The following is a 23,313-nucleotide window of genomic DNA, read 5'->3' as shown; positions in this document are numbered from 1 at the left end:
GTCAGGGGCCCCTTTACCTTACCAATCAAAGAGGGGACCAGGCAGCTGTGTTTCCAAAAGCATCTAAGTGCTTCACTTTAAGACTTGGAAGGACAAGGAGACAGTTCCTAAATGTTTCTGTGAGTCTTTATACAGCATATTAAAAAAAATATCATTCACATGATTGGTTTGAATCCTTTGGATATACAGATCAAAACACTGTGGCCACGTCATTACATTCCAAACTGCAAGAGTGAATCCTACAGCAGTTTACCCCATAAGAGAATGCATTTCCCCAAAGACTATTAGAAGCCACCACAAAGTCTCCAAATGAGAACTTTCTTCTCTTCAGATGCATCCTTTATCAAAACAAAGAGGTTTGTTAAGTGCCCAATTTGTGGAGCAGCTTTTTAGGGCCCAAGTGCAGGGGACACCCCAATGAGTCAGCACAATCTCTATGAAAGAAAGGAAAGGTAGACCTGAAATCCCTCCCTCCCCAACCCACCCAGAGGAAGGGAGAATTTCAAGCTACAGAGATGACACCTGCTAACTGAAGCACTATGCCAAATACATTGACATGCATAAATACCATCTACTTCTTACAGTACAATTAGGTGTGGGAAATTAAACCCACTTGCACTTTGATCCAAATAAAACAGCTGAGGCAACCAATTCAATGCCAACAATAATTGGATGATAGGGGTATGATTTCTAAGGCAAAGTAAAGCACGTTTTAAAGGTTTTATTATCATTGGAACTGGCATCTGGAGTCTTGCTCCCCAGCACTGTGTAGGGAGGGGTTGCTTGGCAACATTCCAAATCCTTCTGAGATTGTTTGTTGTGTTCTCTGGGTGATTACAGTGAGGCATGTAGGAAAGCAGAGATCCCTCCAAGCTTGGCCCTGGTGGGAGCCCACATCAGCCTTCATGAGGGACGCTTTGTGTACCCCTTGAGGCCAGAGCCTTTGGGGAGGACATGCTTCTCCTAGCCGGTTCTGCCTGCTCCAGGAGGAAGTCCCCCAGGAGTGGCAAGCCCAAAGTAACACCTGGCCATGCCAGCTTCTCCTCCTCCTTGCTCACTTGAAGCTGACCAGGAGGATCAGAGCTGACAAGAAAGTGATGGCGGCCAGCAACTCCTGCAGGTGCTCCCGCCGCCACATGTTTTCCATCTCGGCCTTGCGCTTCTGCATCTCCCGTCGTTTCTCGCGGATGAAGCGCTCACGCTCCAGCTGCTCCCCATAGTGGGCCTGGTAGAACTTGTCAAAGTCGAATATGGGCTTGTTGTGGGGCCACGTGGAGGCAAAGGGCTGCGTCCTGGTGGCTGAAGAGGTGGTGGTGGTGGTGGAGGAGGACCCTGCTGTCTTGCCCGAGGGCTTCCCGGCGGTGCGCAGGTCCTCCCTGCTGAGGAGGCCGCGGTCGTACTTCCTTCGGAGGGCGACGCTGCCCAGCACCAGGTACGCCTCGTTGACGAGGGTGAAGCGCCGCGCCGCCTCCTCGCTGCCGGCGTTGCGGTCCGGGTGGTACAGAAAAGACTGCTTGTAGTATGCCGTCTTGATCTGCGCCTGCGTGGCCCCCGAGGGGACCCCCAGCAGGTCGTAGAAGTCCTGCGGACCGGAGCCTGGCCGGCCTGTGCCGCCCCCGGATTCGGTCCCCGAAAGGCCCGCCGTCTGGGGCGGGCGGGAGAGCACTGACCGGGGCGCCCACAGCAGTGGGGCCGCCGTCCCCTTGTTCAGGCCCCTTAACAAGGCCATGGGATGCCGCCGGCTTCAGCGGCCCAACCAGGCCGCCCTTCCACGACTGACCTCCGCCATCTTGGCTCGCTTCCGAGGCAAGGAGCCGGCCGGCTAGTGACGTCACAGGGCCAGGACCCAATTGGGAGGCAGTTCCTTGCTGGGAAACGGGGACGGCCGTGGTTGCTGCTGCGCGGGATGCAGACGGACGCGTTCCTCTGCCAATAGCAGGAAAGAACGCATCACGGGCGAGGGCGGGCAAATGGCGTCATAAGGCGGCGCATTTGCCCGCACAGCTGGTCGATGGAAGAGGAGGAGCGCGCAGAGTGATGGCGTTTTGGCACTCGATTGGAGGGATGCGTGGCTCGGCTATTCGCCAGTGGGAAGAGGTGCGGGGGGGGGGGCAGTGAGTGTTATTGGAGGGCTGTGGCGGAGGGAGAGGAAGCGGGCTACACTGCAGGGCTGTTGTAAGCTCCTCTCAGCCCACGCCATAGTGGGAAACGCACTGGACTACACTGCAGGGCTCTTAGAAACCATCTTCTTCCCAAGCATCAGCCCTCATATCTTCCTGAGAATATCGTAGCTGCACTGGACCGCTCTGCAGGGGTGTTGTAAATTCAGGTCAGAAGTGATCTGGTTATGGATAAATTCTCTCACAAACTCCAAGTTTCAAACAAAACATTTTCAAAGTTATGGTTCTCCCTCTTCTTTCTCCCTCAGTCCTGAAGCCATTTTGACTCTCCCAATGACCTCAAATATTCCTACAGTAAGGGAGGCAAATGGGGAAAGCTTTCCCATTGTCTTTTCACTTACAGATGCTGCAAATCCTGTCTTAAGGGCGTACTTGTGTATGAACAGGGTGAGCCTGTGACCTGGATTCAGGAACTAAAGTATTTGCTGTAGTGGCAAGTTCCCTGGGCTCGAGTTGGATCATCAAAGAAAAGGCAAGATAATGAAGTAAAATAGCAGCCAGGAGGCCTGATCTTAATTGTTTCAACAAGACTTCAAACTATAACATAAAGGAAACAGAAAGAAGCCCCGAACAAAGGTGCTTCTCCTTTTAAAAGTTCCCCATAGTTACCCACAACACCCATGGAAAAACATCATGCACTTGTCATAAATCAGGTGTAGCATCTGAACTGAAACTTGAGTGTCAGACCTGCCCTGTCAGTCAAACTTACTCTACATTCCTGTTTCCAGGTACAACAAAGAAAGTATTTACATCTTCCTATTTTCTCCTAGTTGAGTCAAGTACACCCCTTTGTTTTTACTGAGACCCCAATCCACTGAAGCAGGATAGTCATTGTCTTTGCAATGACTTCCAGTCTGGCACTCTGGAGCAGGTAGTGTTGTCCTATGCTTATGGCTGACCTTACCCATAGATCAAGCCCCTCCTCTGGTAGGCCTCCCTCCTCTGAGCAAGACAATGTTGAAATTGTGAGCATTAATTTTATATGAATTTCTATTTTTTTAAAAAAATAATATTTATTGAAAATTTCCAAATATAACAAAGAAAGAAAAAGAAAAAAAATAAACATCCACTTTAAACCTTATTTTCATTAGCATCTTCCCTGGACTTCCCCACCCCACCCCCTTTTGTATTCCAGTTCCTTCAAATAGATTCAGCAAGTTCTTACCCCAAATTTTGGACTTATTATCATTGACCCAATGTTAAAGATATTTTCCCATCCCCTAAAATCGACCCCTGTTCCCTTCCACGAGTTCCCCTCTTTAATATGCAGAACAGAATAAGATAATAAGAATAAAAAATAAAGTATAATTTTACACCCTTTGGATTCTAAATTTCCTCCCCCCTTTCCCGGTTGCGTTCCCCAATGTCCATCAATGTCTGCTGTCATCCTGGAGATCCCACATCTAGGCCGAAATCCTTCACAAATCCACTTTGCCGTCTTTTTAATAGTCTTTTGCCGTCTTTTTGGTCGTCTTTAGTTTCGAACATCCAATCTTGGAAGGACTCTATCTTAAGAAGGTCCATTTTTTCCATCCAGATCTCTATATTTAAGAGTAAAAACTCCAATTTTATTTCTTTAGACCTTTCAAATCTGGATGTCCCAAATGTTCCCACTTCCAGCTTTGTCCAATTCTTGTTGTTCTTGTTGTTCTTGTTGTTCTCTCTCCTCACTTTCCTCTGGTTTCTTTTCCTGCTCCACTGCAAAAATGTTCTAATTCCAAAAGCTTCTAATTCCTCTACAGAGGCTTTGTTATTCAGGAACAAAACCTTACGTCAAGTCCCTTCCATTCTTCAATAGATAAATCTATTGTCTCCTTTAGTGTAGAGACCTCTGTAGACAAAATAGTGTTCCATTTCTGCAGTTTTCCCAGGAGATAAAAAGTCCTATTCAAATTCCATGCCAGCAATACTTGTAGTATTCCACAGCCCCTCTAGAGGGATTATAGTAACTCAGTTTCCTTCCAGATCACACCCAACAGTCAGAGTAACTTGTTGTCCCTTGTTTTCAACAATTTATATCAAATTGTAGCAAATGTAACCGGCAAAGCCCTCGTAACAAAGTTCTCTTTTTATTCTTCAACTTTGACAGCTCCTTTGACAGCTGTCAAAGCTTCTATTTCTCCTCACCAGGCGCTCTCGCGGATCGCTCCCGGTTCCCGGGGGGGGGTGCATTTTAGCTCTTACGTTCCACTTTTCTCCTCCAGCACAGTCTTATAATTTTCCATCGTGAAATTAATAACTTTATCAATATAAGGTAGCTCTCGATCTTAGTTGTCAAATCCTTTGCTTTAAATCCTCTACAACAGGGGGGAGACGGACTTCCTTTTTGCACCTCCCCCGCTCGCTCCGAATTTAAAAAAAAAAATTTCCCTTTTAAGTCCGATTTCCGATTACTCACGGGTTGTTCTTTTTAGTCCAGATTTTCAATGGAAGAAGTCAGAGCTCTCCGTCAAATGGCATGCGGCTTCGCTCGGCAGGGGGAGCGGAGGACTCATAGCACCACACCACCCCCCGTCCCCCGCTCCGGAGCCTTTAAAAAGGCTCCTTCGCGGGTCGGGGGGGCGCAAACGGTGCCCGCCGAGTCACCATGTCCATGGGTTTCAACGCCCATGGTTTTTGAGGGTCCCCGCATCACCGGCGCGGTAGGACCCAGCCCCTGCCGAGCAGGCTCCCTCCGGAGCTCGGAGGGAGTCCGCCATTCGGCGATGGCGCCAACCCAGAAGTCCTAATTTTATATGAATTTCTAAACGTACATGTTTAGAAAAAGTCTAAAAGCTAAACTAGACACACTAATAACAAGCGGAGTTTCTCTGCAACCCCAGCTGAGCCCTTGTTAGGGGGTGCTATTGTATAAGCATATCAAAGTTGCTGTCAAAATGGACTCTTCTGATTGGTTGCCGGTTTGACAGCTATTTGAATGATAGTTCTTGATTGGCTTGGCGTCTTGCGGATGGGGAATAATGAATGAGTATGGCAACTGGTCTATCCTTATCTGTGAGCACACCCTGGATGTGAAGGGGAAGGAAATGAAGGGAGCAGACCAGTAGAAGTCTAGTGACCCCCGCCATGGGAACAGGTGTGTGCCCCCCCCCATTCTGATTCCGGTAACATTACCATTACAAAAGAATGGCCAAGCTGCCCAGGTAATGGAATCAGTGACCACCATCAGGTATCCTGGCAGACAGGATTTCTGCTGTAGACTGCCTCCTATGATGTATGTGTGATGCTTTTAGGGTGGTCTTTGGCGAAGGGGTTGGGCAATGTCAAAAGTCTTTAAAGGTTCCTGCACACTTTGTTCTGGGTCTCTCCCTCCTTGCATGGAGGGAAGGGAACTCTATTGCAACAGAAAATAAAGATATGCTTGCTTTCCACTGGATCCTGCCTCCATCCATTCTTCTCTGACCAATCATGGACTTAGGGGGCTCAGAGTCCCATGGGAGCTGGTCAGCAAAAGCCAAACCCCAGTCCTTACATCAATCTATACTGCATGGTTGGCGCAAGCTACTCTCTCTCTGCCTCAGTCTCACCTCCCACCCTGCACCATTAACCACAGACTGGGGGTGCTTCCAGACACCAGCTTGACACTGCAAACAAGTCATTGGAAACAACTAGTTTATGTTTACTTGCTGGATTTCCCCTGGAAAGGATGAATCCAGATTAAATGGGGATGCATGTGATTTATACAGACTGGCATTTTGATGCTGATATTGTGTGCGTGAGGAGCACCAATACCACTGTAAAGTCCCACCTGGAAGCACCCTACTTTGCAGGGCTGTTGTCAGCCATCATGCACTGCCACAAAATGGAATAACAGCAGCAGTCTACATTGCAGGGATGTTGTAAATGGGTCCCTGCCAGAACACCCTGCCATATCCATATAATATAGAGCACTGGTTCCAAAAGCGGACAGCTAGAAATGAAAATTACTTTGAAAAGTTGGTATCACTGGATCCACTTCATCAATTTTGTTGAATTAATTGAACTAAAGACTTTTAATTTGATTTTGAAAAAATGTGCAATTAATTGTTACTCATTTGAATTTTACTGTGTTATTACATTCCTTAGTAGGCCATGCAAACTGCTATTCTGAATAATGCTTTTTATAGGGTAGGGAGCCCTGGGAATGAGTTTTTGGAACAATGGGGGCAGTAACCCCCAAAAAAGTTTGGGAACCACTGATATAGAGACTGGATTAAACTGCAGGGTTGTTGCAGGTTACTCTCTCCCTTTAGCCTTACCTACAGAACTAACCATGGGCCACAGTACAGTGTTGTCATAGCATGACTCTCTCACTCATGAAAAATGTGGGGACAAACCACTGACTATAGTATAGAGACATCGTAAGCCACTGCCAAACACACACACATTCCTGAAATGTCAGGCACACAGAAGCAAAGGCTTCTTTCACTGTAAGAGGCAATCCCCATAACTCTACAGGAGATGCAAGGCAGGGAGAGAACAAATTAGCCAGAAGTTTGGGAATGCAGCCTGCTGAAATAAAAACCTGTTAGACATGAAGCCTAAAATTTCGGGGTTTGCTTAAATGAACGTGTTGTGAGATTGTTAGGCTTACACTAGCCTGCAGAAGGAGTCGTCAGGGAGCTGCCTTGATATATCAAGTCAGACTGTTAGGCCCATCTAACTCAGTACTGCCTACACTGATTGGCAGCAGCTCCCCAGGGTTTCAGGAGGGAGTTTCTCTCAACCCTGCCTGGAGATGCTGTTGCGGATTGAAGTTGGGACCTTCTGGTTCTAAGGCAGACACTCTACCACTGAGCTATGGCTCTTTCCCTAAAGAATGCGAGAGCTCAAAGAAGCTCTTTTTGATCCCAATTGTAAAAGGGGGGGGGCAACTACAGAAAATATAAGCAAATAGATCACATTACAGAATAAATGTAAGCTTTGGCAGAAGTTTTATTGCTGCACTGGGAGGCAGTGTTTCCGCTACGCAGGTGCAAACATGTCCTTGTTACAATTGTGGCTGCTTGTTTCGGATTTGGCACAGCCTGGCACAAGACGGTTCTGATGGTTTCATTTTGAAAGAGACAGGAGCAGCTGGGATTTATTTCCCTTGGGTGGAGGGTTGAGAATATTTTTTTGCAGTTTAAACATGGGCTGGAAAAGAGAGGCAGGCATGAGCTTAATAAAAGGTCACCAGGGGAGTTTGCTGGCTAGCGGAAGGCAGTTGCTGCACTGTTTAGCAGGTGGGTTGATGCTGGGGCAACTAAATGTTACAGCTAAGTGAGACCTCCACATTCAAGGGCAGTCTACATTAGAGTTCCATATTCCGGAGATAAAACACTGAGAGGGTTTGTGCCTAGTGTGCAGGTTTCTGAGAGGCATCTGAGAAAAGAGGGCCCTGAAACTCCCTTTCACTCAGAAATTAGTGAATGCAAAAACGTAACAACAGCGGTTTGGCTAAGTTTCCCCACAAATGAAGAATGAGACCATGTACCCTGTCTGAAAATGTAGGTCTTTCTTCATTTGGGAAAAGCAACCATGTGTGTTCTACCAATATAAGTGGGGTGCCATTGGGATTCCCTTTGGAAAAAAGTCCCCTAAAATGATTGAAATGTGGCCTAAGGCACAAGCAGGGGGTTGTCCAGTTGCAACATGGGCGCATCTCACAGGCCTGGGTGGCACTGATGGAGACAGGCAAGATTTGACAGAGGAAAAAGGGCATCTTCCAGAACCCACAGTGACTGGGAAAGTGGCACAGTGCCACTGCAGAAGCTGAAGAGTGTCCACTATGTCTGCAGAGAGAAAGCAGACACCAGAAGATCAGAATAGTCCCGCTATATTGAGCCAAAGAGGGCCCATCTAGTCCAGCATCCTGTTCTCACAGTGGCCACCCAGATGCCTCTCCTGGGAAACCCACAAGCAGGAGCAGGAGCCCTCTCCTCTCTTGCCATTTCCAGCAACTGGTATTCAACTGTGGAGGCAGAGCATAGCCATCATGGCTAGTAGCCATCAATAGCCCTCCCTCCCAAATTAGTCTAATCTTCTTTAGAGCCATCTAGGTTGGTGGCCATCACTGCTCCCTGCAGGAGCGAGTTCCACACTTGAACTATGCGCTGTGTGAAGAAGTACACAGCCTACATGAGGTCTGGTGGCAAGTCCACTTCCTACATAGGCCAGGATGTGGAGAGTGCTGCGGTTGTGGCTTGCGCCGGGTGGTTTTTGAGCTGTGGTCGCTAGTAAATTCAGGAAGAAATGGGCACAGAATAGCCTGCCAGGCTGAAGGAGGCTTCCCTTCCAGGAATGGGGGCTGGCCAGCCTGGGGTGTGGGCAATTTCTTCCAGGCTGCTTCTCTCCTCCAAGCCGCTCTGGAAAACAGTTCCTCAGCTGGGATGAGAGATCTTGCTGGTGCTGCTCTAGCCAACGGCCCCTGCTGGAGTCTCACCATCCTCTGGGGCTACGAAGAACCATTGCTGGCTCCTGCCCTTGTCACTGCCTGGGTGGCCTGCTCAGGGATGGCCGCCGGGTTGGTCAGGATCGAGGTGGAAACGCTCAGCTGACGGAGGGAGCTCAGGACGGCTGAAGGAAGAAAAGCAGGCATTAGACCATCAGCAAAGTCATGTAGCTGGATCAAGCCATCGATGCCGAGACAGTGCTTCAGAAGGCAATTAATAAATCAAGTGTAATAATAATAATAATAATAATAAGTGCAATGACAACAAAAACTTTGCCTCGTCCTCTTTTAAAAACGTCAGTGAGCACTTATGAAGAACTCTGTAGCTCGATCAGGTCTAGCCCAGTATCCTGTTCTCAGAGCTGCCCACCTAATGCCCAATAGGAAACCCACAAGCACAACAGAACTCTCCCCTCCTGTGGTTTCCTGGGATTCGGGAGCATCGCTAGCTCCACTTGAGAATGAGTCGATTCCCAACAGAAGCCATTCACACTTTTGGCCTTGCGAGGCAGCACGGAGATAGCTTCCAGAATGTACACACCATTTCCTAGCTTTGCTCAACTGCTCTTTCCTGTGCAATTATTATTATTATTATTATTATTATTATTATTATTATTATTATTATCTTTGTGTATATTTTCTACATGGTGCCCCGCCTCGTCCAAGAGCCTCCTTATCCAGGACCCCTTTGCTGTACTAGGAAGAAGATGGAGACAGTGTTGAAAGACCCAACTGCCATCACCCTCCTGGAGGGAAGGAAGTGGGGGTCACAGAAGCTACTCACTGGGCCGCAGCGCTGGGAGAGAGCAGTACTGATCCAGCCAGGCCAGGGACGTCTGGCCGAGGGTCTCCATGCTGCTTGTGGAGACCATCCCATTGAAGGACTCAAAGAGTGGCCTCATGATGATGCTGAACTGAGAGAGGAGGTGCTGTTAAGGACCAGAAGGGAGTGTGATGAGCTGCCCCACCATCGCCACCTTCTCTTATTTGCACTGTCTCAAAATCCGACCTGTTCACTGTCTGTTGCTGAATTTGGGGGCTATGAGCCACATGACATTTCTACCACCCAGGTTGCATTTTCCCTGGAGCTAAAACCCACTTTCACCTAAGTATCAGCAGAACAACAGAATTCTAAAATGATTAGATTTTACTGTCGCCTGCAACATGCATTTGACATACCATGTTTATGGGGTTATAGCGGTTCCTTGCTTTCACACCCCACCTCCTGGGTAGTTTCCACAACCATGTAAGGACATAGGAATATAGTTATACTCCGCTGGATGCGGCCAATGGCCCATCTAGTCCAGCATCATCTTCTCACAGTGGCCCAAAGGGAAATCTGCAAGCAGGACACAACCACAAGGGCACTCTCCTCCCCTGCAGTTTCCAGGAATTAGTATTCAGAAGCATTGCTGCCTCTGAATGTGGAGGCAGAACAGAGCCACCATGGCTAGTAGCCATCGATAGCCCTCTCCTCCTCCATGAATTTGTCTAATCCTGTTTTATAGCCATCCAAGTTGTTGTCCATCACCGCCTCTGGTGGAAGGGAGTTCCACAGTTTTAACTATGCATTATGTGGGGACGTACTTTCTTTTATCTGACCTGAACCTTCCAACATGCAGCTTCATTGAAAGTCCACCAGTTCTGGTGTTTTGAGAGAGAGAGAAGAATTTTTCTCTATCCACTTTCTCCATGGATAAGAGGAGACTGAGAGAAGGTATGATAGTCAACTTCAAATATCTAAAAAACTGTCACATGGAAAATGAAGAAAGCTCCCCTCCCCCCCGGAGCGTAGAACCCAAACCAATGAATTCAAGTTGCAAGAAAGAAGATTCCAACTAAATCTTAGGAAGAACTTTCTGATGGTAAGAGCTGTGGAGTAGACTTCCTTGGAGGTTTTTAAGCAGACATTGAATGACCATCTGTCATGCACGGTTTTGTTGAAATTGCTGCATTGCAGGGGGTCGGACTAGATGACCCTCAGGTGCCTTCCAACTCCACAATCCCATGATTCTATGCCATGCATCATTTTATAAACTTCTATCATGTTGCCTGCTACTCGACTTTTATCTCAATTATTGCTTGCCCCTCCACTGCTGCCTATTTCCAATTAATCCTTACCAAGTACTGTGAAGAGTAGTTGCGATCACAGACACACACACACACACACTCCCCTCCCAAAAAGGATACAACCCAGAACTTCCAGTTCTGCAAGGTGCAAGAACGGACGTAGTCATCAAACATGTCCCGCATCTGGTCGAAGCGCTGGCGGGTGATGGGCACCCCCGTGGCAGGCAGCTGCTGCTGGCACAAGCTGCAAAAGGAACCACAAGGAGACAGTTTTCCTTTCGGGGGAAACAATCTCTGAGATCATCTGCAGGGGCATTGCTAGTCTTTCCTAAATTGGCAAGGCTTGAGCCTTTATTGTCGTCAGCCCAGTCCTGTGGGACTCTCTGCCACTAGATTCAGCAGGCACCTTCTGTACTATCTCTTAAAATGCCTGCTGTAAACTTTTCTAAGTCTGCCTGGCCTACACAGGCAATTAAAAACACATCTTTTCACAATGGTTAACTGATGTCTGTTTTTAACTTTTCAATGGTTTCCTTGTATGGTTTTTATGTCTTTATTGCTGTAAACCGCTTGGTTATATGTTTTTACGGCAAGCAATATACAAGTATATTTAATAAACAAACAAATAAATCACCAGTGCTCACAAAGCGCTGTGGCTTTGCCCGCATGGTTCGATGTGAACCAGAAAACAGGGCAAAACAGGGCTCACATCAAACAGGGAAGGTTGGGAACTGGCCTGTTGGCCAGATTGAGATCCCCACCCCTGAGATGTGCCTCCTGATGTGCCTCCCAAAAAACACCACATAGAGTCCTACTTGATGGCAGCGTTCAGCTCATCGATCTGATCCCGCAGGTGCTGTGCCTCGTCCTGCAGGGCAGCTCGCTCTTGCTGCAGCTTGCCAATGTACTCAGCCGTCTTCTGCAAGGTGGTGGCTTTGCTGACCTGCACAGCATCGTCAGGTGTGGGGAGGCAGGAGGGAGAAAGCAGGGTAGGCTTAGAGAGGCCGGGTTCATCAAGAGGCCAGAGAGAGCTTCAAGAGCCCTAGCCATTCAATGTTATGTCTGCTGCACCGTTACAGGTGTCACATAACACCAGTTCCGCATTTGTAAGAAATCGATCTTGTAGTGCGGTAGTGCGGTTGGACCTACACTATGGAACTCCCTGCCTCTTGACGGCAGGCAGGCACCTTCACTGTATTCCTTTTGGTGCCCGCTAAAGACATTTTTGTTTAAGCAAGAATGGGGATTAATCTGTTTTGAGTTTGCTGTTGGTTTTATCTGTTGAAAGTTGTCTTCCTTGATAATTTCATTGTTTTATCTGTACACTGTAAACTGCTTTGGAATGGTTTCTCTTGCAACCAAGTGGTGTAAAAATCTCATGAAATACAGTGGTACCTCGGGTTAAGTACTTAATTCATTCCAGAGGTCCGTTCTTAACCTGAAACTGTTCTTAACCTGAAGCACCACTTTAGCTAATGGGGCCTCCTGCTGCCGCCTCACCGCCGGAGCATGATTTCTGTTCTCATCCTGAAGCAAAGTTCTTAACCCGAGGTACTATTTCTGGGTTAGCAGAGTCTGTAACCCGAAGCGTCTGTAACCTGAAGTGTATGTAACCCGAGGTACCACAGTAAGTAAGTAAGTACCGTATTTTTCGCCCCTTAGGACGCACCGGCCCATAGTTTTTTGGGGGGGAAATAAAGGGAAAAAAATTATTCCCCCCCCCAGGCGCTTGTGGGGCCGGCAGTGGGGAGAAGCGCTCTTCTCCCCGCCGCCCGCCTGCAGACCAGGTCCGGGGACAGCGGGAGGACGCGCTGCGCCTCCCAGCTGTCCCCGGAGCTTGCGGGGCTGGCGGCAGGGAAAAGAGCTCTTCTCCCCGCCGCCCGCCTGCAGACCAGGTCCGGGGACAGCGGGAAGACGCGCTGCGCCTCCCCGCTGTCCCCGGAGCTTGCAGGGCTGGCGGCTGGGAGAAGCACGCGTCTCCCCGCCGTCAGCCTCCAAACCTGAAACCTCAGAGAGCTGCTGCCAGTCAGTGTCGACAGTACAGAGCCAGATGAGCCAATGGCCTGACTCTGTATAAGGTAGCTTCCTGTGGTCTTGCGAGCCTCAGGGTGCCCCTCCCTGTCCTGTTTGTCTGTTCCCACCCCAACCCCTTGCCGCTCACCTTGAGGCTGGGCTGGGAGCTCAGGGTGCTGACCAAACTGTGAAGGGTGTCAAAGCCCAGCTTGATGTTGAAACGGCGCTTCTGCTCAGCCGAGATGTGGGTGATCCGGCGGCTCTCGGTCTGTGGAAGAAGAAAGGGCTGTTGCTAGACGGGGGTGGGGTGCAGAAAGCCACTCCTCTTGGACGGTCTTGGAAGGTGGTGGACTGTCCCTCCTCAGATGTTTTTAAGCAGAGGTTGGATGGCCACCTGCCAGGGATGCTTTTGCTGCGATTCCTGCATTGCAGGAGCTAGTAGTAGATGGCCCATGGGGTCCCTTCCAACTCTATGGTTCATATTTTGGTATGCCACGTAAATATCTAAGAGGAGCTTTGGACAGAAGGCGCATCTGCATTGCCAGTGTGCATTGGCAAAGGCCCCAGGTTCAATCTGTGATGGTATCTCCAGGGAGGGCTGGGAAATATTATTATTATTATTATTATTATTATTATTATTATTATTATTATTATTATTATTTCCCTTTATGTACCACCCTTGATCACAAGATCCCAGGGCGGTGTACAACATTAAGAACAGAGCATGAAAATTAAAAGATAATAGAAAACAGAATAATGGGCAGAATAATAACAATAACAACAACTCCATTTCTTTCTCCCCATTTTTCTTGGAGTAACTTCCGCTAAGGTTTTCAGCATCCCAATGTTTTCAGCATCCCAATGCTGAAAAAGGACAAAGATACAAAAGTAGACAAAAGAAACAAGCAAAAGACAGCCAGAAGATAAAGTGCCTATACCGAAGGCAATTGACCCATCTGGAAAATATATATATCATTGAATGAGAGGATTGGGAATGCGAATGAGGGAGCCATGAAGTATGTCTTATAGCTCCCATACTTCCCACGAGGCTAGTGAGAGGAATTAATTCAGATGACCAACCTTGGAACACAAAACAGAGTCCAAACTGCCACCAAAAGAGTACATTTGTATTACTGTTGTTTATTTTTTGCACTTACGCCCCACCTTTTTCTCCAAGAAGCTCAAGCTCTCCTCTTCCTCATTTAATCCCCACAACCACCTTGTGAGGTAGGTTAGGCTGAGAGGCAGTGGCTGGCCCCCAAAGTCACCCAGTGAATTTCACAGCCAAGTGGGGATTTGAACCCAGACCCTAGTCCAACACTGCACCACAATGACTCTCTTTTCATTGGGAGGTGACTTGTCACGTTTTCTGCTTTGATCACTACCTGTCCAACGGGATGCAAGCGCTCTTCTTCAAATGCATGCACAGACCCCTCTGTTTCGCCCCCTTACCTTGCTTGGCTCCGTCTTGTTCCGACTGCACGAGTAGGGGCTTGGTGAAATCATCCCCTCCACCAGCAGCACTGGGGATCCCTGCCCCGACATCCTCCGGTTACTGCCTGAGGAGTGGGGAGAAAGAGACTCTGCTGTTCTCAATCGCATCTGAGCATGCACAGAGTGCTTCCCCTTCACCACTGACCCACAGCATAGTGGAGGAGGGCAGCGTAGCTCTGGGATATGGGGCTTCTGTTTCGTTTTTGTTGAGAGCAGGAAGGACGGCATTGTCCCCCGAGCATCAGAGGAACTGATGAATGAGGAAGCAAGATGTGTTGGTGTGTCAGCGCTGCCAAGCCTTCCATCCCATGCTCAGGTCATATATACATGGTCAATAAAACCCTATGTCTTGGTCATTCCCCAAGGGAGCAGTGGGATTACCTGTGGGGAGGGCGCTGGATCTGGGCCCCTCTGAGCGCACTGACCGCTTCTTTACAATTGACCAGGCTAGAGCCTCGAGCGAAACACCTTCCTCGCTTCATATTTCATGTTTTCCTGCTCTCCCAAAGCTATTTCCTTTGATTGTGTTTGTTTCTATTTATGAGTTGTCACCAGCCAAGTTCCACACGACACTGGGAGGGGGGTGGAGCTCATCACGTGCGCATGAAATAACACATGTGACATCACACCTGTGACATCACACCTATCGGGAAGAGGCCCCGAGGCCTGCCAACATCATGGATAAGCCTAATAGGGCCCTCTGCTACCACAGGGAGGTCCGGTGGGACCCAGCCCCTCAAGATTGGGGGGCTCAGCCCCGTCCCCGCATACTGGGGGGACAGGGACTGAGCTGTCCTCAGCCCCATAGAGTTGGCGCCTATGATCACAAGATTACTGGTAATAGCCAGGGCTTTTATTCAGCTGGAACTCAGTTCCGGCGGCTCTCAGGTGGGTGCCAATGCCATTCTAAGAGAACAAGGCATTCATGGTGAGTTTGGGCACCAGTTTTTCCTGGAAAAACAGCACTTGTAATAGCTATTGATCTCCTTATAAATCAGTCACTGTACATCTGTGGTAGGGGAAAGTTTGTGCATGTCTGGTAAGAGGGTTTCATGCTATAAATTTCCTTCACCCTTACACATTTGTTCAGTGCTTTTTTTCCAAAAAAAATGTTTAGGGGTACTCTCATTTTGACTCAAGAAAACCACCATTTTATAGTTCAAATTGGGGAAAATAAATACCGTAAATGGACCAAAGTACGCAGATTCCCAAAATGGTTAGGAGTATGCGTAACCCTGTGTCCCCTCCAGAAAAAAAGCACTGCATTTGTTAGTAAGAAGGCGCAGCAATACTTCTCCTGCAATATGTTTGGCTGAATGCGATTGTGTTACTAACTTCCTCATGGGTTGTGCAAACTGCTATTCTGCATAAAGCTGTTCATAGGGTAGGGGGCCCTGGGGGTGAGTTTATGCAACCAAGGGGGCGGTGGCCCCAGAAAGTTTGGGAACCACTTCTGTATCCTAAAGACAGCACAGTCTCCAGTGACTTTCATTCCAGGGAAACTGAACCCAAGGAAAACACAGGAACATCCTGGAGGGTCTCAGAGGTTGTGGGGGGGGGGGCAGGCACCAGTATATGCAGGTCAACACAACTGCCTGCATTTTGGGATCCTTCTTTGGGGGCATGGCTAGGGACTCTCCACAGGCCACAGCCAGGGCCATGAGGAGTCCTCACACACTTCAAAATTGGCCCCTTTTGCTGACTTGCTACAGAATAGACCCTTTACACACAGAGAGACAAACGTATAACCAGAAGTCAATAGAGCTGGAGGGCTGTGCTGGGGGGAGGGGCAGGGGGAGACTGCCACTAACCACAGACAGGGGTGGGGGAGAGCCGTTCCGTCTTGGGGACGAGCAGGGGTCCCGATGGCAGCGCGGCCGGGCCAGACTGCGAGGGGCTGGAGGCGGGGGACAGCCGAGGGCTGAGCTGGGTCATTCTGGGCAGGAAGTTGGCCGGCTCCTCGCCAAAGGCATTTTGCTACAAAGGAGGACAGAAAGAAATGGTTAGAAGGCACCGGCTCGGTGGCAAGGGTGCCTGCGGAACTCACCGCCACAGGATGTTGTGGTGGCCAGCGGCATAAATGACAGGAGCGCGTGGAGGGTGGCTCTGTCAGTTCATAGCCCTCCTGGCAGCAAGGAATGGAGCTTCCAGATTCAGGGAGAGTATAGCTCTGAATACCAAATTCCAGGATCAGTCAACGGGATGGCTATCTCCATTCCACTTTGCGTATGAGCTTCCCAGCCCCGACTGATGGAGGCAGCATGCAGAATTAGATGCACCCTTGGCCTGATTCAGTGGGGTCACAGACCCATCCCTTCCCACCCCGAAGCCAGTTTGGAACCCAGAAAGGAAATGCGCCCCCCTGCTATCAACAGTTGACTCCTACCAGAGGTTCAGGCACCGGAGGAGCAACGGTGTGGCTAGGACCAGGCAAAGCCTCTTGAGTTGGCTCTGGTTTAGCTGCAAAAAGGAAGGAAAAATGTGTTGAAGCCAACTAGTTGGGGGACTGTGGCCATCCTCCCCAACCTCCACCCCTGAGAATTCTGCCTCCCTGTGCCTTAAGGTATGCAGAACATGTTTTCTAGTGCATATCTAAGAACCTAAGGGATGCAGGTGGCACTGTGGATTAAACCACAGAGCCTAGGACTAGCCAATCAGAAGGTCGGTGGTTCGAATCCCCACGAAGGGGTGAGCTCCCTTTGCTCAGTCCCTGCTCCTGCCAACCTAGCAGTTCAAAAGCACATCAAAAGTGCAAGTAGATAAATAGGTACCACTCTGGCAGGAAGGTAAACGGCATTTGAGTGTGCTGCTCTGGTTCGCCAGAAGCGGCTTAGTCATGCTGGCCACATGACCCGGAAGCTGTACGCTGGCTCCCTCAGCCAATAAAGCGAGATGAGCGCCGCAACCCCAGAGTCGGTCACGACTGGACCTAATGGTAAGGGGTCCCTTTACCTTTACCTAAGAACCTAAGAAGGGCAGAAGCAGTGGATCCCGAAGCTGGCCTGTGATGAAAAACGAGGTTGATAGTGGTACCAGCCAGACTGGGGGCTGGGAGGGGCTGCGGAGGGGGCGGGGGCTTGTACAGCCTCTTCTAGCTGTCCCTTTGCAGCTCATGCCTAGACCACCACCCATTATTTCTCACTGTGCTGTAGTTTGCAGCGCCACCTGTCTTTGGCCAAGCAAACTGCAGCTTACATTTTTATTATATCTGTGGGCATATACTTGATTAACTGGAATACTTTTTTTGGTCAATCAGAATTTAGCCTAGTGGTTCCCAAGGTGGGTGGTACTGCCTCCTAGGTAGCAGCGGGAGCTAAGGCAGTGGGAACTAAGAGCTAGGTGGGTGCTAAGAGGCAAGCGGGCAGCCGGGGGATGGAAGTATAAATGACTTTCAGGTTTTGAAAAGCTGGTATCACTGGATCAAGTTCATCCACTGGGCTGATTTAATCAAACTAAACAGTTTGAGCTGGATTTTGACTAGACGTGCAATTAATTGTTACTGTGTTGAATTTGATTGTGTCACTCTCTTCCTTAGTGATTCGGGCAACCCGCTATTCTATGTAAGGCTTTTTATAGGGTAGGGGGTACTGGGAAGGAGTTGACGGAATCAAGGGGGCAGTGACCCAAAAAACGTGAGAGAGCTGCTGCTTTAACCAACCAGTCAGTCAAACATTGCAGCCCTGAGCTCTGTGCACGTTAAAGAGCAGAAGGGACCCCTGGAAAAGAAATCCCGCCTTCCCCCTACCTGAGATCAGCAGCTGTGTCAGACACGGGCTGGGCACTGCCACAAGTGGAGGTGCTGGGATTCTCAAGGGCCTCTTGGTCTTGGCATTGGCCCCCTTCGCCCTGGGCCGATCGCTCCCCGACTGTGGCTGCCCCCTACCAGCAGCAAATATGGGGGGACTTTGCACACCAGTGTGTAGTTGTGGGGTGCTGAGAGGAGAATGGTACCCCGAGGACAGGTCCATGCTGTACCCCGGGACGTTCTGGGAAAAGCAGGGAGTGGAGAGCGATGGGGATGGGGGTCCAGAGTAGAGTGGGGAGGGCGGGTAGTGGAACTTGGCGTTGGGGGCAGGAGGGCGCCCTGGCTCCTGGCTCAGCAGATGGGCACCAGGCATTGGGGTGGGGCAGTAGGGCCCATAGGGGTCTAGGCTGAGCCATTTGCCAGGGTACGTATATGGGAACACGGACTTCTGCTTGAGGTCGGGGCCGAGGCTGCTGGGGGGCGTCGAGGAGGGTGGAGCCGACAGGAGGTCATGGTTGAGGAAGGCGCCAGGTGAACCGAGGTGAGCAGGGCACCCACTGGCTGGCTGTGGGGAGACAGAAAAGGGAGGGAACAGAAGGAGGAGGGTGCAATTTGCTCACTCTCAAAAGAAACTGCAGGAGAGTCATTCAGCAGCTGTTGTCAAGCTTCTTTTTTCAATGCTGAGGACTAGAAGCTTGTAAACCAAAAAAAGCACAGCAGATTAGGGGGCCCCTGGGATATTAAGGTGCCTCGGGGAGAAATCTCAAACCATTGAAAATGGCAGGAAATTAATGTTATGAGTTTGAGGTGGGGGTCAGTCTGGATGATGCCCTGACTTCCTTCCTATTCTTGGGGTCCTGTATCTCTGGGGGACAAGGTATGAGAGCAAGCTTGCCAAACCAATATTTTTGTTTAGTCAGTGGTTGTGGCTGACTAGTTAAGAACAATGAATAGCACAACCAGAGATGTTAATGTGTGATGTGGACCAAATGGGTGGGACTCCCCACCCCCACCCCACCTGCTAGGTAGGAGAGCAAGAATAACAGGAGTCCATTTGAGCTGAGCTGGAAGCCGACTGGAAGCCAGAGACACAGAGACCAGCTTGCTCTGTGCTGGATCCAAAGTGGAAATTATTGGAAAAACAAATCTGTTGTGGGGTTAATGCTGTGAGCCCTTGCATCCTAGGCTCAGGTTCTATATGTGTAAATAAAACTTCAATATCTGCTGACTGTCATTCAAAGAAAACTGAACTCTGGATGAGTGCTTGGAACCCCTGAAGTCTCTCACTGCTCAGAGATTTGGGTGGCATGTAACAATATAAATAAAGACCAAATCTTGCCGTTTCGCCATGAGGTGGGACAACTCCATCAGCCTGTTTATAGCAGGGCCATCTCACTGGACAGCAAATAGCTCAGCCTCCTGAAGGAAGCCAGACCACCTGTCCATCCCAGGAGTCCACACACACAACAATCCATGCAAATTACCAAAGTCACTCTGCACATGCACAGATAACCCATACCAGCAAGAGGGCTTCATCACCCAGGAACCTCTGCTCAAGCTAAGCCTCTGACCAGGGCAGGAATTGTAGGACAAGAGAGCAAAATGGCAGAGCCTAGGGCAGAGCCATCAGCTGGTAAGACTGGGGGCAAGCAGAGCTTTCGCACCTGGTGCCGAGGACTGGGCAGGACGGGAGAAGCGGCAGGGCCTGGGGAAAGTAAGGTATCTGCAGGGCTAGAGAGGAGGGTGGTGCCGGTGGTCCCGAAGAGGGTCTCTGATGCAAAACAGGGCTGGTCCTGATAGTTCAGGGACGTCTGAGCTGGCAGCGGCCGAGGGCTGGAAAAGAAATCTGGGCAGGGGATGAGAAAGAAAGGTCAGAGCAGGCCAGGCAAATGGCTGCACCAAACATGCCATATTTTGCAACGTGATGAAACCGTGCCAATTCCAACAAATGACATTTGTATGTGTTTGCATGGAGAGGCCCAATTCATGGAGACAAATTCATGGAGGAGAGGGCTATCAAGGACTACTAGCCACAAGGTCTATGCGTTGCCTCCACAGCTGGAGGCAGGAAATGCTTCTGAACACCAGTTGCTGAAAACCATAGAAGGGGGAAGTGCTTGTGTGCTCAGATCTTGCTTATGGGTTTCCCAAAGGCATCTATGCCATCTCCATGTCCCCTGGAAACCTTTCAGGCAGGAGGGGGACAAATATCAAGGAAGGCCATGATGTTTATTCTTAAGCCATGATGATGATCAATTTTCTTTCCTTTTTCTTTTTAAAAAATTGTTAACAAAAAAAGTGCAAACATAACGAAAAGAAAGAAAACAGAGCATTAGAAGACTAAACCATAAAGTGTCACAGCCTGGACGGACAGAAATACAAGGATTCAGCACAGCACCAAAGGGATACTAAAGGATTAACTCATACAAAGAGTCCCCCTGCAATTAATACAGATTTATAAAAATAAAAGGATTATCCACCTGTGAGTTTCACCGTTACTGAGAATCAAGTTTCTATATAGTTTTAAATGAGCCAGATATTTGCATATACAAATAGTGCTGAACAATCATGTACCTCAATATTTGTATAATAAATAAAATCATGCCATATTATTTTTTAAATGTCATTTGAGCTCTTCCTTTTAGATACTTTTTATGAGATGCACAATTTTCTCTCTCTTAACTGAATGAATGGGGCGGGGGTGTGTGCTTCCAAAGAAAGAAAACCAAAGACCTCCAACCTGCCAGACTCCTTGCTGCATGTAAAGGTACAGGTGAATTTTGTGTAAATTAAGGACAACCAGGAAGTTTCCTTAGGGTACCCCAGTGTTATCCCAAAGTTTTGGGTGGGGGAAACTGTGCTCCTGCTTGCGCCAGCCCTGCGAGGGGGGGCCTCCTCCTGTTGCTGCCACCCATGCTGCCTTCATCCTCTCACCTGGCCAACTACCAGTTTGAAGGGGCTGTCGTTTCAAGCAGAAGAAGCAAGAGTGTCTGCAGTTGTGAAACACAAGCATTTTTGCTGCATGGGCAGCAAGCCCGTGTCAGGGCCGCCCACGGGTCACTCAAGCCGCACCCAACACCTTCCGGGGCCCTGACCGCAGCAGGGCGGGGGGCACAGCGTTGCCACATTTGCAAGTCGAACCACCCCAAACACGCAATGCAATCGCCCTCTGCCTTGCACAAGAGCCTGAGGCTGCAGAGGTCAGGGGTCAGCTCCAGCAGGATTCAGTGTTGGTGGATGATGGGAGTTGGAGTCCAGCTGCATCTCTAGTGGGCCACAGGTTCATCATCCCTGATCTAGCCCAATCTCACAGCATCCCTCTGGGGTGTTGGGGAGAGAAAGAACTTTCTCGACACTTGCAGGGGGCTGGACTGCATGATCCTTTGTGCCCCCTTCCAACTCTACAATTCTATTCTGCTATTCTGCTAGCAATGTCAGAGAATTCTCCTGGAAACACAAAGAGGAGCGAGAATTGCTGCAATCTGAAAATTTGTCTGAGGTCAGGAAGAGAAACCATGCAATATCGTACAAGCAGTATTCACTATTGTTGATTCCCCCCCCCCCACAGTGCACAAATGTAAAGTAAATCAGTAGTGTCGTTTTCTGCATTGTTATGACAATGCCGTTCCACGGGAATTAATCACGCTAATTTCAACCCCTGCAGATAGGGAAACAAATGAATGTAGGTTTTAGCAAAAGCTGAATTGCAGTGGAATGCAAACAGTGCTGGTTGTGATTAATGTGGTATGGGAGAGAAATCACTGCCGCTGGACATGCTACTAGATCTTTGAAGGAGAGTTGCAGGGGATTGACATAAGAATGTATGAATATCCCTGCTGATTCAGGCCAATGGACCACCTAGTCCAGCCTCCTGTTCTCACAGTGGTCCTCCAGATGCCTGAATGGGAAACCCACAAGCAGGACCTGAGCACAAGGGTTCTAGCAACGGGTACTCAGAAGCACTGATGCCTCAAACTGGGCAGGCAGAGCATAGTCATCCTGGCTAGTAACCATCAATAGCCCTCACCTCCATGAATTTGTCTAATCCCTTTTCAAAGCCATCTAGCTTGGGGGCTAACATCGCCTCCTGTGGCAGGGAGTTCCACAGTTTAACTCTGCTCTGCACGGAAAGGTATTTTCTTCTATCCGTCCTGATTCTTCCAACGTTCAGCTTCATCGCTTGTCCTTAAGATCTAGAGAGAAAAACTTCTCTCTCTCTGCTTTCTCCCTGCCGTGAATAATTTTGTAAACTTCTATTGTGTTGTCTCTTACAGTGGTACCTCGGGTTGAGAACTTAATTTGCTCTGGAGGTCCGTTCTTAACCTGAAACTGTTCTTAACCTGAGGTACCACTTTCGCTAACGGGTCCTCCCGCTGCTGCCGCACGATTTCTGTTCTCATCCTGAAGCAAAGTTCTTAACCCGAAGTAATATTTCTGGGTTAGCGGAGTCTGTAACCTGAAGCATCTGTAACCTGAAGCATCTGTAACCAGAAGTACCACTGTACACACCTTTTCTCTAAGCTAAAACGTCCCAAACGCGGCAACCTTTCCTCATGATCATTCTGGAAGCCCTTTTATCAACATTTTCCAACTCTGCAGTGTGCTTTTTGAGGTGAGGCAACCAGAACTGCACACACTATTCCAGATGTGGTCACAGGGGTCTTCTTCTGTGTGCGAAGCAGGTGCTCTGTGCCCCTGAGTGATGCCTCTTCCCCAGGCAGGCAGCTTGGCTTCATTGGGGCGGGGGTATGAATTGAGCTATATCCTTCCCCAGCTAGTGATGGGGAGGCCATGAGTTCAGGTCACATCCTAGCACAAAGTTACCTAATTTGTACTTTCTGAACCAGCCGCCTTTTGAAATATGCACACCTTTGAATTCTGTGGTGCAGAATTCTCCAACCAACATTTTTATAAAAAAAAAAATGCTTCAAAAGTGTAAATTAGGGGAAAGCATGCTCAAAAGCGCCTACATTCATTGAGGTAATGCATGCAAAATGCATTAGGGAAAGTTGTTTGCAAGAATATGCCTATCTTGGAGAAATAAGAAAATAATTGAAACTGCCAATATAGTGCAACTGCATTTGAAATACTGCGGATGGTTCTGCTCCCCTCCCCTCAAAAAAAATGATATTGTAGAGCTGGAAAAAACTTCAGGAAAGGGCCACTAAAATGGTCAAGGGGGTGGAGCAACCCCCTCACAGTATTCGAGACTTTTCAATTTAGAGAAATGGCAAGTGAGAGGTGACATGGTGGACGTTTGTAAAATTATTCCTGGCATGGAGAAAGTGGATACAGGAGAGTTTTTCTCCCCCTCTCAAACATAAAATTATATATATATATATATATATATATATATATATATATATATATATATATTTAAAAAAATAGGTGTGCAAGAG

The 23,313-nt window shown here is 48.8% G+C and overlaps 2 protein-coding genes across 2 annotated transcripts in view; both read right to left on the bottom strand.

Annotated features, from left to right (window-relative positions):
- Positions 1 to 108: 108 nt before the first annotated feature.
- Positions 109 to 1,840, bottom strand: DNAJC30 (DnaJ heat shock protein family (Hsp40) member C30). The gene has a single exon (XM_081843986.1). It carries the CDS (start codon positions 1,727 to 1,729, stop codon positions 1,055 to 1,057), a length of 675 nt encoding a protein of 224 aa, XP_081700112.1. The 5' UTR covers positions 1,730 to 1,840; the 3' UTR covers positions 109 to 1,054.
- Positions 1,841 to 7,076: 5,236 nt separating this feature from the next.
- MLXIPL (MLX interacting protein like) overlaps positions 7,077 to 23,313 on the bottom strand; it is a 48,478-nt gene continuing 32,241 nt past the window's right edge. Inside the window, exons 8-17 of the mRNA XM_081843784.1 lie at positions 19,579 to 19,760; positions 17,915 to 18,479; positions 16,556 to 16,629; positions 15,981 to 16,146; positions 14,128 to 14,234; positions 12,824 to 12,943; positions 11,478 to 11,605; positions 10,783 to 10,906; positions 9,377 to 9,506; positions 7,077 to 8,717 (exon numbers count right to left, since the gene is read on the bottom strand). Coding sequence (XP_081699910.1) covers positions 8,596 to 8,717; positions 9,377 to 9,506; positions 10,783 to 10,906; positions 11,478 to 11,605; positions 12,824 to 12,943; positions 14,128 to 14,234; positions 15,981 to 16,146; positions 16,556 to 16,629; positions 17,915 to 18,479; positions 19,579 to 19,760 — 1,718 coding nt within the window. The 3' untranslated portion in view covers positions 7,077 to 8,595. The remainder of the gene's footprint in view (positions 8,718 to 9,376; positions 9,507 to 10,782; positions 10,907 to 11,477; positions 11,606 to 12,823; positions 12,944 to 14,127; positions 14,235 to 15,980; positions 16,147 to 16,555; positions 16,630 to 17,914; positions 18,480 to 19,578; positions 19,761 to 23,313) is intronic.

This window comes from Podarcis erhardii (assembly GCF_964252035.2).
Source record: "Podarcis erhardii genome assembly, chromosome: 16".
NCBI classification, from domain to species: Eukaryota; Metazoa; Chordata; class Lepidosauria; order Squamata; family Lacertidae; genus Podarcis; species Podarcis erhardii.
Note: the sequence above shows the minus strand (reverse complement) of the source record. Positions and strands in the feature narration are given on the sequence as shown.

Excerpts from the sequence above, each read along its gene's own strand:
- DNAJC30 (XM_081843986.1), bottom strand. The coding sequence starts at position 1,729 with ATGGCCTTGTTAAGGGGCCTGAACAAGGGGACGGCGGCCCCACTGCTG.